The sequence below is a fragment of the Octopus sinensis genome, linkage group LG12 (genome assembly GCF_006345805.1).
Source record: "Octopus sinensis linkage group LG12, ASM634580v1, whole genome shotgun sequence".
NCBI lineage: Eukaryota > Metazoa > Mollusca > Cephalopoda > Octopoda > Octopodidae > Octopus > Octopus sinensis.
In genome coordinates, this window is record NC_043008.1 from 10,182,819 (window position 1) to 10,197,530 (window position 14,712).

The 14,712-nt window shown below is 39.4% G+C and overlaps 1 protein-coding gene across 1 annotated transcript in view; it reads right to left on the reverse strand.

Moving 5' to 3' along the window:
- Positions 1-3,813: 3,813 nt before the first annotated feature.
- LOC115217986 (sorting nexin-25) overlaps positions 3,814-14,712 on the reverse strand; it is a 36,948-nt gene continuing 26,049 nt past the window's right edge. The window contains exons 18-23 of the mRNA XM_029787725.2: positions 11,177-11,310; positions 9,972-10,031; positions 7,900-8,046; positions 6,811-6,992; positions 5,078-5,178; positions 3,814-4,501 (exon numbers count right to left, since the gene is read on the reverse strand). Of these exons, the coding sequence (XP_029643585.1) occupies positions 4,406-4,501; positions 5,078-5,178; positions 6,811-6,992; positions 7,900-8,046; positions 9,972-10,031; positions 11,177-11,310 (720 nt within the window). The 3' untranslated portion in view covers positions 3,814-4,405. The remainder of the gene's footprint in view (positions 4,502-5,077; positions 5,179-6,810; positions 6,993-7,899; positions 8,047-9,971; positions 10,032-11,176; positions 11,311-14,712) is intronic.

Here is a 14,712-nt window from a genome sequence, read left to right on the forward strand (position 1 = left end):
GTGCGTATAGAGTATATGCAGTTATGTACAAATGTCTGGAAAGCGAACACTGTATGAGTCAGATACATGCTTGCGTGTGTATGGAGGGGGAGAAAATCAGGTGTAGTGTTGGCAAATCTCAGGAAGCATGGAAGTTTTGAAGGATGCAGTGCTCCAACAACTAACAACTGATGCCGGCAGTTTGTTCCATACTTCAGCAACTCTTAGTGTGAAAAAAATGTTTCCGAAAGTCATGAGAGGTGTGCTGATTTCTGACTTTGTAAACATGTCCACGGGTGTTAGACAGGTGGAGTTTGAAAAGGTGCTCAGAGTTATTGTTAGTAAGATGGTTAATAATTTTATAAGTGTCTGTCAAGTCAGCTGCCAGATGTCGGAGTTTCAATGTATCCATGTCCAGGGAAGTAAGGCATTCAGAATATGGCAAATGCCTGATGGAGGGTATTCTCTTGGTTGCACATCGCTGAACGGTTTCCGGACGATTAATATCCTGGGCAAGATAGGGGTTCCAGACCGGTGATGCAAATTCCAGGTGAGGTCGCACCGTAGCTATATAAAGCCTCAGATAGATAGCCGGAGAGCGGCTCACAAAGGACTTGGTGAGTGATGCCAAGACACCCTCAGCCTTCTTGGCAATTTTAGTGAACCAATTCAGCTTTCCAAGCTTAGGAACAAAAGATGCTTTAATAAATTTGGACAACAGAAATATTTAGATGTACAGAGAGGTTAGATGTGGGGGCGTCTGCCCTTGCAGTGCATTGCTGCATTCACCATTTGTTGGTATATACCCAGGTCCTCCTGGGTGACCCGTCAAGCAGAGTCCCCTATCAGTCGCCATCTCCATCCTCATCTACCATGACAATATGGTATGGGGTTGGCCAAGATGAGCCAGTTGGATCTGCAGTGAAGAGAACGCAGTAAGCAGAGCCAAACTCAGAAATTTAGTGATGTGGCCAAACGAAGAGATACAAAATAAATAACAGACACAGAATTATCAAAATAATTTTATTTCCATATTTTTAATCAGATTCATGTCAGATCACTACCAATCATGTATCATTGGAGATGAATGAATAAAACAGTTGGTTCTCAAGGTTTAGGAAGAATCAAATCTCAAATTCGTAAGTTCATACCCTATCACTGGCATTTGGACTGTTGTGTACCTTAGGAAAAAAAAATACTCAACTAATTCTTTTAACCAAGAAGAACTTCTTTTGGTTCATCACCTACCTAGCAAAGCAATGAGTGAGAATGGTAAAAGGATGTTCTAGTGGTGGAGTGGAGTGTCCTATGGTTAGAATACTCATATTTAGGTGGCTTCCTTAGGGTGATATAAAACTCCACTAGAAATAAATAACTTTAACCCATAACCCAGGACGTCTTGCATTAGTCCAGTTTTGACCATGTATGCTCATTAACTTGGGTTTAATTTGGTGTTTATCTTTTTACCCAACAAACCACTTTGACTAAAGAATAAACATGCTCCTATCATAACAAGACTAAATTGGTATATACATCCATCCATACACACGTATACATTCACACACACATAGATGTACATAGATACACACATATAAATATGTACATATACAGACACACACACCTATATAAATACATATATATATATATAAATACATACATATATACATGGTGTGAGGGGTATTTGAGGACCTTTCGGTTTTTGTTCATTACACCTTCAAATTGTTTAATGTATCATATTTTTTTTCAGATTACCCTTTCAAGATGTCAAGCTAACTCAAGAAAGGAAAAGACATACAGTCATTGATGCTATACATGCAAACTACAGTGATTTAGAAATTAACAACTTTCTAAATGTTGCAAAATCATTTGTAGACAAAATTCGGTTGGAATTGGAGGCATGTGATGGCAATGTTTCACCTGTATCAAAGGGGGAAAAAAAAACCATTCACGATGCCCAGACACTAAAAGGACACCAGAATTTATACATGTTTAAAACATTATTGATGAAAACCCCAGAAGATCAATGAGGTCCATTACTAAAGAACTTCAGGTATCAGAGTGGACTATCAGAACAGGGGTACATCATGACATTTGATACAAGTCCTATGTAATGAGGAAAGGCCAATTTGTGTCTGTAAAGACACAGAAAAACTGTCTCATCTGTTCAAAATGGTTACTTAACCCTTTCATTACCAACCCGGCTGAAACCGGCTCTGGCTCTTTAATATAAATGTCTTATTTCTATAAGTTTTGAATTCAAATCTTCCACCAAACCTTAGTCACAATTTATGTTCCTAACGCTAACTTAATGATAATGAAGATATTTTACTAAATTCTTTGTTATATTTAAAATAATTGGATGAAACACAGAGCATCTAAAAATAAATACAGAAACGAAAGGGTTAAATAAGTGAAAAACCCTCATGAACAAGGCATTCTTTGGTTATTCTCAGACGAAAAAATTCCGACCAAGTTCAAAAGTCTAACAGAAGAAATGACAGGTGCTTATGTGCAGATCCTTCTGAAGTACTCAGAGTGTTGCACACGAAATTTCCAGCAACTGTGATGGTTTTAGGAATGGTGAGTAGTGACAGTCATGTGATGCCCCACTTTTTTCATTGGGTCTTAGAATTAATGCTGCAGGATACATTGAGGTACTGGAAACTGTTATCAAACCCTAGATTAATGAAGTATGCAATGGCAGGCCATACGTGTTTCAACAAAACTCAGCACCTTCTCACAAAGCCCTAGTCACTCAAAAATGGTTGTCAGATAATCTTTATGATTCTGTAACACCCAATATGTGGTCCCCAAACTCGCCAGATTTGAACCCCAATTACTACTGCATGTGGAGCGCTGTTGAAAGGGACAGACTAATCGTCATCCTCATAATACCACAGCTTCATTGAAGGTCGCCATTGTCCAGGTGATGTCCGAAATAAACAAGGACCAAATAGTGTCAGCATGCCAGCGGTTTCAGTCCTGTATTGAAGCAGTCATCGAAGCCAAAGGTAGTTTCACGGAATAATTTGCTTAAAAAATCATTATCAAGACTAATTGCACAAATGTTTATTCAAATACATAATTATTTATGCTGAAATATAATTGTTTCATTGTATACCCAAACTATCCTCAAATACCCCTTGCACCCTGTATTTATATAAATACATATATACATACATATATACACATACATACAAATATATATATATATATATACACACATATGTATATACATATATACACAGACACACAAATATGTATATACATATACACACACGCATATATGAATAAAAAGCAGCTTTAATAATACAAACATTATCAATACTGGGTGTGTTTTGTTCATATACTCACTAGTTATATGTGTATGTGTATATATTTGTATATATATATTCAGAAAATGTTTTGATTAATACTGCATTGAAGGTTCATTCACTTGTGACTTACAGCCCATTCTGGAGCAAGTCATGCTCCACCAAAGTATCACAACATCCCATCCTGAGAAACACCGATTTCATTCAAAACAATCTTCACAATCACAACTGGGTATGCTCACTCATACAAACTATCCTGTACTGTGTCATCTTCATTAATAAATAAATAACTAACCTCATTCACTCAATGTCGAAACATCATCACATTCTCCATGTCTACTTGGAAGATATAAGCATGTCGTTCACACATATTGAACTGGGAAATGTTTTAAGAATAATAATATATCAAATAGAATGTGAGCAGTAACTAAGACTATCACTAATTTCAGTTTTGATACCAAACTAATCATTCCAGAAATATTAAATACTTTCATATAATTGATAGGATTATGCTATGTCATATATAATTAATTAATAAACAACAAATTAAACCAGTTTCTTACAGGTTTAATTATACTTGTTCTGTTGTTTTTATTTAAAACTTTTTATGGTCCCCATTTTTTGTGGTCTTTGTTACTGAAGAATTATATTCCCCACTTAAAGAGTAAACAAAATTAGTAACAGTTGGTGAAGAAACTTTGGTTATTTATTAATGCTTCTATCACAAACGGAATGTCAGTTTATGAAGTAAAAGATCAATGATTCATATTCTGCCATTAGCACTGGGCTGTGTTTACTAAACTCCCGTCAGACTTCAACCTTTAAAATTAAGGCAAAGACCATAGACAAATAGAAAATTGAGAGATAATCCAACTAACATCCTCTGACACCTAACAAAGGTTAGATGTCAAAGATTTGGTCACTTACTCCTACAAACTTATTCACTCTCACGGTGATAATTAGCATTAAAAGACAAAGGGTGGTCCCTGTATATTACAAACCAATGAAATATTTTGTTTTAGAGCTACAGAATGAAAATATCAGTAAAACAGAATGAAAGGAGAGTCGATGGAGGCAACTGACTATCAAACTACTCAGGTAAGAACGAGGAGTCACTGAACGACTCCCGTTGATAAAAAAAAATGTTTTGAAGGGAATTTGATGTTCAATTCAGGACAGACTTCTTGTAGGACAAGTTCAAGAACATTCTGAAAAAACAAGAAAAAAAATTATTATTATTATTATTGAGTGAGAGAGCAGTGCATGCCATCAAAGTGACACTGGGGTAAAATATACGAAGCGCAATATACCCATCATAACTACATGTCTGATAAGAGTACACCAGGCACATGCATCACAACCATATGTGCACGATTGGCCCAAGGCTATAGTAGAAGACACTTGCCCAAGGTGCCACGCAGTGGGACTGAACACGGAACCATGTGGTTGGTAAGCAAGCTACTTACCACACAGCCACTCCTGCATCTACACATTTTCACAACACGACTTCACACACCAACATGCACCTCATCCACTTACATACTTTCACACATACACACACATTTACATATTGCCTCTACACACTGCCACATGCATCTGAACACTTTCATCAATCGATACACTCATACATCCACTTACACATTTCCACATACAGACACCTTCACTACTTCACTCATAGATACATCCACACACTTTCACACACACACACACACAAACACACACTCACACAGCTTTATAAAAACATGTAGTGGAATTGGCAATTGGGAAAATGAAACAGGACTTACATAAAACAACTGCTTGTTTAACTGGACATCTTGTAGAATTTCAAATATTTTAATGGTCCCTTGTCTTGCATTGTCATCACCGACCAATGTCTTTAGTACGTCTAAAAAATAAAACCAACAAAATGATATAACAATCAGTTTTACTATTATGGTCAAGAATTAAGAAGTTGTAAAAGTAGCAGTGTGGAGGCGCGTGGCTTAGTGGTTAGTGTGTCAGAGGGCGGCGAGCTGGCAGAAACGTCAGCATGCCGGGCGAAATGCTTATCGGTATTTCGTCTGCCGTTACGTTCTGAGTTCAAATTCTGCCGAGGTCGACTTTGCCTTTCATCCTTTCGGGGTCGATAAATTAAGTACCAGTTACGCACTGGGGTCGATGTAATCGACTTAATCTGTTTGTCCCTTCTGTGTTTAGCCGTTTGTGGGTAGTAAAGAAATAGGTTAGGGTGTCAGCATCATGATCGCAAGATTGTGGTTTCGATTCCTGGACCGGGCGACGCGTTGTGTTCTTGAGCAAAACACTTCATTTCACGTTGCTCCAGTCCACTCAGCTGGAAAAAATGAGTAACGCTGTGATGGACTGGCGTCCCGTCCAGATGGGGAACACACACGCCACGGAAACCGGGCCCATGAGCCTGGCTAGGCTTTAAAAAGAGTGCATTTATTTATTTATTAAAAATAGCAGTAAAGATTTTGATTTTGTGAAGTGTATTTAGAATGATAGGAATAGAGTCAGTGATGAATGTTGTGAAGGAGAAATGGGATGAAATGGTTGAGTCATGTGTTGAGGAAGGACAAAAGTAGAGGAAGAAGAGGAGTGAGAAAAAAATGGTTAAAAATAATGGGGAAGGACATTTTACTTGTTCCAGTCATTCAAGCACCACCTTGAAGGGTTTTAATTGAACAGTTTGACCCCGGTGCTTACTTTTAAAATCTGGTACTTATTCTGTTGTGTCTTTTGAAGAACTGCTAAGATACAGGGATATAAACAAACCAACACTGTTGTCAAGTGGTTGGCAGGACAAACATAGGCACAGAGACATATGCTTCCAAACATTTTCTACCTACAAGGCATTGGGTAGCCTGAGGCTATTGTACAAGACATTTTCCCAAGGTGCCATGTAGGAGGATTGAACCCAAAATGTGGTTAAGAAGCTTGCTTTGCAACCAAGTTTCTTAACCATCCAGTAGTTCTTCTCTTCACAGCAAACTAACACATCTCAAATATTGCTTCTGTAATATAGCAAGATTTGAACTCTTCATCATCATCATCATCGTTTAACGTCCGTTTTCCATGCTAGCATGGGTTGAAAGGTTCGACCGGGGTCTGGGAAGCCAGGAGGCTGCGCCAGGCTCCAGTCTGATCTGGCAGTGTTTCTACAGCTGGATGCTCTTCCTAACTCCAACTACTCCGTGAGTGTAGTGGGTGCTTTTTACATGTCACTGACACAGGGGTCAGAGGAGGCTGGCAAACGGCCACGATCAGTTGGTGCTTTTTACGTGTCACTGACACAGGGGCCAGAGGAGGCTGGCAAACGGCCACGATCGGTTGGTGCATTTTATGTGTCACTGACACGGACGCCAGTCAGGCAGTGCTGGCATCAGCCACATTCGTATGGTGCTTTTTAAGTGCCATTGGCATGGGTATCATAACTACAATTTCCATTTAACCAGCATCATGTCTTCATAATCACAATGTCTCAAATGCAGAAATTCAATTTGTCAAAGATACATACCAGGTACATTTTGAATAATTTTCTCTTTTGCTTCCATTCTGATTTTCATTTTTTCCTCTTCTGTCCTTGGTGGAGATGGCTCAGCCAGAACGCCGTTGGGCCAAAGAGAGTCTTTGAATGTTTTTATGTAATAAATTAGCATCGAATCAGAGAACATCCAGTCAACAGCCATACGTAATTGTCTGAAAGATGAAATTAAAAAAAAAATTCAAAATACTGCCTTGAAGGATTTCAGTTGAACAAATCTTTTTTTTTCCAAAGCCTAGTTCTATCGGTCTCTTTTGCCGAACTACTAAGTTACAGGGACATAAACACACCGACACCAGTTTTCAAGCAGTGATGGGGGAACAAACACAGACACAAAGACACACACAGATACTCTTTTACTCTTTACTCTCTTTTACTCTTTTACTTGTTTCAGTCATTTGACTATGGCCATGCTGGAGCACCGCCTTTAGTCAAGCAAATCGACCCCGGGACTTATTCTTTTTGTAAGCCCAGTACTTATTCTATCGGTCTCTTTTGCTGAACCGCTAAGTGACGGGGACATAAACACACCAGCATCGGTTGTCAAGCAATGCTAGGGGGACAAACACACACACACACACACACACACATATATATATATATATGCATATATACGACAGGCTTCTTTCAGTTTCCGTCAACCAAATCTACTCACAAGGCTTTGGTCGGCCCGAGGCTATAGTAGAAGACACTTGCCCAAGGTGCCACGCAGTGGGACTGAACCCAGAACCATGTGGCTGGTAAACAAGCTACTTACCACACAGCCACTCCTGAAATACATATAAATGAAGGGCTTCTTTCAGTTTCTGTCTACCAAATCCACTTACAAGGATATAATCAGCCTGAGGCTATAGAAGAAGGCACTTGATCAAAGTGCTATGTTTACATTCTTAGAATTTCCTCTCACAGCTAGGCTTTCCAATATAATATTTAAATTTATTTCATGTCCTTGAGATTGATGTTGTGCATGAAATATATGTTGACTGACAATCTTAAAAAGCATAAATAATATCAATTAAACTGTTTCAGTAAATCATCCAAACCAAAGAAGCAAAGGTTCACCTATTAATGGGGCCTCCACACATCGCTTCAACGCATATTATGAAGCTTTTCCGTAACCATTTCAGTGGACCGTGCAGCTCGAAGATTTCATTAATCAAATGGTGTAACGGCTCGGCAATGGAATCGCGGTTCTGTTCCTCTTTACCACTTTGAAAAGAAACAGAAAAAAAAAAAATATTCAAAGGAAAAAAAAAACAAACAAACAAAAACACATCTCAATATGGTGATTTTATTGTGTAAGAAACAACACTGGAAATTTGTTGTGATTTATTATGGATTTTAAGTTCAGCCAATGTCAGCATTATCTGTCATCCTTCGAGGAACAATAAAAGAAGGTACCAGAGTAATCGACCGGCTCCCACTTTTAAATTTTCATGCTTTGTGCCTAAAGTAGGAAGGATTATTACTGTTATTATTATTATTGAGGTGGTGAGCTGGCAGAATCGTTAGCACACCGGGATATATGCTTAGCAGCACTTTGGCTCTTGGCACATTCTGAGTTCAAATTCTGTTGAGGTCGACTTTGCCTTTCTTCCTTTCGGGGTTGATGTAATCAACTATACCCCTCCCCCGAAATTTCAGGCCCCAAAATTATTATCATGAAGGTAGCTAGTTGGCAGAATTGTTAGCATGCTGGACGAAATGTTTAGCGGTATTTCGCCCGTTGCTATGTTCTGAGTTCAAATTCCGGCGAGGTCGACTTTGCCTTTCATCCTTCCGGGCTTGATAAATTAAGTACCAGTTACGCACTGGGGTCCATGTAATCGATTAGTCCCCTCCCCAACAATTTCAGACCTTGTGTCTAAAGTAGAAAGGATTATTATTATCATCATTATTTCTAAAATAGGCACTAGGCCAGAAATTTAAAGGGAGAGGAGCAGTCAATTCTATTGACCCCCACCCTGGCACTTGACTGGTTCTTTATTTCATTTGTCCCAGAAAGGTGACAAGCAAAAATTGATCATGGCAGGATTTGAACTTAGAAACTAAACAGCTGAAACATATACTGCAGAGCAGGTTGCAATGCTGTCCTTCCTTCCTTGACTAAATGGTAAAAAATGGACTACTGCTACACACCTCGCATAACATTACACAGCCACACAGCATTACGCTTCTCATATCCGACTCGTGGCCGATGCCAGCACCACCTCGACTGGCTTCTGTGCCGGTGGCACGTAAAATACACCAATCCGACCGTGGCCGTTGCCAGCCTCGCCTGGCACCTGTGCAAGTGGCACGTAAAAAGCACCCACTACACTCACGGAGTGGTTGGCGTTAGGAAGGGCATCCAGCTGTAGAAACATTGCCAGATAAGACTGGAGCCTGGTGCAGCCTTCTGGCTTCCCGGATCCCCGATCGAACCGTCCAACACATGCTAGCATGGAGAACAGACGTTAAACGATGATGACGAAGATGATGATGATATAAGCTAATAATGTCCACTTTCTGTATACAAGGAGGTGCCGGAAAGTTCCTGGCTTTGGATAAAAGAAAATACAGGAGGATCCCTTAATTATGATTTTATTTAACATATCCTCCGTATGTGGCTGATGCCAGTGCCGCCTTGACTGGCTTCCGTGTCTGTGGCACGTAAAAAACACCAACTGATCGTGGCCGTTGCCAGCCTCCCTTGGCACGTAAAAAGCACCCACTACACTCTCGGAGTGGTTGGCGTTAGGAAGGGCATCCAGCTGTAGAGACACTGCCAGATCAGACTGGAGCCTGGTGCAGCCTCCTGGCTTCCAAGATCCCTGGTCGAACCATCAACCCATGCTAGCCTGGAAAATGGACGTTAAACGATGATGATGATGATGATGATATTCCCCTCTCAGATTCACACACTTATTGCAAAAGTCTTTCAGTTTTTCTAAGCCCTGTAAAAGAACTCAGAAGGTTGGGCCTTCAACCAATCCTTTTGTAATACCCTTAAAGCCAGAGCTTTTCAGTGCCCCACCCCCTCATAAAACAAGAAACTTGTTGTCAACAGAAACATTAACAGCTTCCACATTCCCCTTGTTGACACCCTAACAACAACAGCAACAACAACATCAATATTGAACCAGGGAACTTACCCTTCACAGTTAACAAACAGGAATTCATCTTCAGCATCAGTGTCAGAGTTAACAGGGAGTCTGGATAAAACAAAGAACATTCAAAATTAGATTTCATTTTGTCTCTCTGAACTTGTCACGTTAATTAATCTGATAGCAATTAATATTTTCTGTATTAATCAGCTTCTTTATTTAGCTTTCTGTTTTTAGTTCCCTATTTCAGTCGCTCCAACCTCCAGTAACCTTCAACCCTTTAGCATTCAGATTGCACCAACCGATCGTGGCCGTTTGCCAGCCTCCTCTGGCCCTTGCACTGGTGGCACGTAAAAAGCACCCACTACACTCATGGAGTGGTTGGCATTAGGAAGGGCACCCAGCTGTAGAAACACTGCCAGATCAGACTGGAGCCTGGTGCAGCCTCCTGGCTTCCCAGACCCCGGTCAAACCGTCCAACCCATGCCAGCATGGAAAACGGACGTTAAACGATGATGATGATTATTCTATTAAATGTAGTAGTAGTGGTGGTGGTAGTTGTAGTAGTAGTAGTAGTAGTAGTAGTATAGCAACAGCAACAGTAGTAGTGGTATGGGGGCTTGCACTGTAACAGCGCATCACTACGTCCACCATTTTTTGGATTCCCTATTCCTGGTGGATGATGCCTCTGCATGATCCTCCAACACATGGGTCTGTTTTGGGTACTCAATGCTGGAAAGGGTTTTGAGGCTGGTGCTGGTGGCATGTATAAAGCACCCAGCACACTCTGTAAAGTGGTTGGAAGGGCATCCAGCTGCAGAAACCATGCCACAACAGACAGCTGGAGTCTGGACAGCTCCCAGCTGACCAGCTTCATGTCTAACCGTCTAACCCGTGCCAGCATAGACAACAGACCTTAAATAATGACGATGGGTGCAAATCCTACTTTAACCCCAATGAAATGAAGTGTTTTGCTCGAGAACATAACATGTTGCCTAGTCCAGGAATTGAACCCATGATCTGACAACTACGAGTGAAAAACCCTAACCACTAGGCCATGCAACTCCTTGTGTTAAATGTAATGCTAATCTATTCATTTTGTTTTAACCCCTTAGCATTTAAACAGACCATATCCAGCCCAAATATGCTACATGTTTTTACATTCTAACCAGAGCACTGTATACAATAATTTCATTATTATTATTACTATTATATTATTATTATTATTATTATTATTAATATCATGTACTCACTTCCGAAACAATTTACCAAGAGAAAAGTTCCAGTTGCTTCGGTTTTGTGTCTGCTGACTGAGGAAGTCTGGCGCCGGTGAGAGGAATTCAAAGAGTGCTTCACTTTGAGCCATACGATCGTCTTTCATTACAGTCTACAAGCAGAATGGAAAGGAATTAACTTAACAAACATTTAATGAAATACAGTTTATAAATAAAGTAAAACATTCATAATAATGTGAAGATCAATATATTCAAGACATAACTAATGCAATGTGATTGGTTATATGGATAGAGATATAACCATGTGATTTCCTCAAGGACTGACACCCTACATAGTTTCTAACCAGGAAGAAGCTGCCTGACTCAGCTCTTACACTATGACTGGGTGTTGAAACAGGTGCTCAACCACTCAAATGTGGATGTGATGTATCTCAACTTTGCAAAGGCCTTCAATAAAGTCAATCATGGATGATATGTCAAAAAAAGCTGCGTGGTCTCGGCATAGTCAGGAAATTGGGAGAATGGTTGCATGACTTTCTGAAGGATAGAAGTCAGGTGGTAGTAGCCAATGGGGCCACCTCCAATGACATGCAAATAGAGAGCGGTTTTCCACAAGGTACTGTTTTGGGACCACTGCTGTTCATTATGGCCCTCTCAGATATGCCCCCAGCCACACACAGAACCACAGTTACCAAGTTATGCTGATAGCACAAGGCTTGAAACTTTTCAGTATTAAACTGCATGCTATTCTTCTCAGCCAACATTCTAGGTGCATAGTGCCTTCGGGGTTCTGTATCACCTGTGAGACTTTTGTATCATCTGTATAACTTGTGATCATGGCTCTCTGTGTGGCTGAGGGCATGTCTGAGAGGGCCATTATGAACAGTAGCAGTCCCAAACAGTGCCTTGTGGAAAACTGCTCACTATTTGTGTGTCATTAGAGGTGGCCCCATTGGCTACTACCACTTGACTTCTATCCTTCAGAAAGTCATGCATATTAGGTTCATAAGTTATCGGTAAAGACAAGGATGAACATGAGTTTATCAAGAATCAAAATTTGAAGAAAACAGAAAGTACTGATGAACAACGATTGACATACATCAATTATTATTTATTTATTCAATGCAAATAGACTGCATCACATCAGTCTATTTGCATTGAATTCATCATCATCATCATCATCATCATCATCGTTTAACGGCTGCTTTCCATGCTAGCATGGGTTGAACGGTTCAACTGGGGTCTGGGAAGCCCGAAGGCTGCACCAGGCCAGTCAGATCTGGCGGTGTTTCTACAGCTGGATGGCCTTCATAACGCCAACCACTCCGTGAGTGTAGTGAGTGCTTTTTATGTGCCACCGACACAGGTGCCAGGCGAGGCTGGCAACGGCCACGATCGAATGGTCTTTGTTACGTATATATGTATGTGTGTATTTATGTATATATATATATATATGTATGTGTGTGTGTGTGTATATATATATATTATATATATTATATATATATATAATATATATTATATATATATATTATATATATATATACACACATGTATGTATATAATCATGTTCCATGCCTGCATGGGTTGGACAAAAATGTTTTTCAGTGCCTACTGGAATCATAATCCAGACACACCATAAATTGTGCAGACATGCTAAACACTAAGGCAATTGTCATTTTATTCAATCTTTCACTCATTCATCCATCCATACATACATACATGTTTTGTGCGTGTGTGTGTAATTGCACACACAATTACGGAGAAAGAGAGTGAGAAATGGTAAAGTGTAATGCATAAATGAAAATCAGAAGAATTCCTTTTTTTCTTTGTTGCAGATTGCAGAAGAGATGGAAAAAGAAAGAAAAATGTTTCAGTTACAAGCATGTGAAGTAAGTATCTTTAATGACAGGACGGGCATCTGACTGTAGAGCAATGCTTTAGTAATATTTATTCGTCTGACCTTTACTACCACTGCAAAATAGACAATATAATGAACAAAATATCAGAATGAAAATTGTATTTTCACCATTCAGCTGGTCATTATATTTCTTGACCATCCAACACTGACATCAACAGATCAGCTGTCCTCTATTATAATGACCATCACTACTGGCATTTCAAGTTTACCAGGTCACTATGTAACTGACCACTAATAACTGATATCTACTTATTGCTAATGTATATGTAATAAACCCTTAAAGAGAGAGCCCCAGGATGACCACAGTCCAATGACTGAAACAAGAAAAGGATAAAAGATAGATAGTCCCCTAAAACATTTAGTCATGGGACCCCTAGGCTAATCCCTGTTTTGATAGAGAAAGTGGGCTTAACTCTAGCATTTAATCCAGCCATTTCTGGTCCAGATATTCTCGTGGTTTTATGTTAAAACTGAGCAGATCCAATGTCTCACACCTACCTTACAAGGTCATTCTAAAAATAAACAACCACATCATAGAAATTGTGAAGCTATGAGAAAATGCATGATTAATTCAAAACAATGTGAATAAATAAGGTTTACATTTGACAAAGAAATCTGAATGTTCAAGAGTTAAAGTTGTATTTGTGTGGCCTATTCTATCCATATCAGATACCATAAGCATCCACATAAATCTTTGGCATTGCTAGCTTTCCATACTTTGTGATTTTGGCATTGCTAGCTTTCCATACTTTGTGATTTTGGCATTGCTAGCTTTCCATACTTTGTGATTTTGGCACTGCTAGGTTTCCATACTTTGTGATTTTGGCACTGCTAGGTTTCCATACTTTGTGATTTTGGCACTACTAGCTCTCCATACTTTGTGATTTTGGCATAGCTAGTTCCATACTTGTGATTTTGGCATTGCTAGGTTTCCATACTTTGTGATTTTGGCATTGCTAGTTTCCATACTTTGTGATTTTGGCATTGCTAGGTTTCCATACTTTGTGATTTTGGCATTGCTAGCTTTCCATACTTTGTGATTTTGGCATGCTAGGTTTCCATACTTGTGATTTTGGCACTGCTAGGTTCCATACTTTGTGATTTTGGTATTGCTAGCTTTCTATACTTTGTGATTTTGGCACTGCTAGTTTCCATACTTTGTGATTTTGGCACTGCTAGGTTTCCATACTTTGTGATTTTGGCACTACTAGCTCTCCATACTTTGTGATTTTAGCACTGTTAGCTTTCCATACTTTGTGATTTTGGCATAGCTAGTTTCCATACTTTGTGATTTTGGCATTGCTAGGTTTCCATACTTTGTGATTTTGGCACTGCTAGCTTTCCATACTTTGTGATTTTGGCACTGCTAGCTCTCCATACTTTGTGATTTTGGCATTGCTAGCTTTCCATACTTTGTGATTTTGGCATTGCTAGGTTTCCATACTTTGTGATTTTGGCACTGCTAGGTTTCCATACTTTGTGATTTTGGTATTGCTAGCTTTCTATACTTTGTGATTTTGGCACTGCTAGTTTTCTCGAAAAATTTTTCGAAACTTTTCACCGAAAATTTAATCAAAAAGTTTTTCGAAAATTTTCACCGAAAATTTTCTCGAAAATTTTCCGAAAATTTTCACAG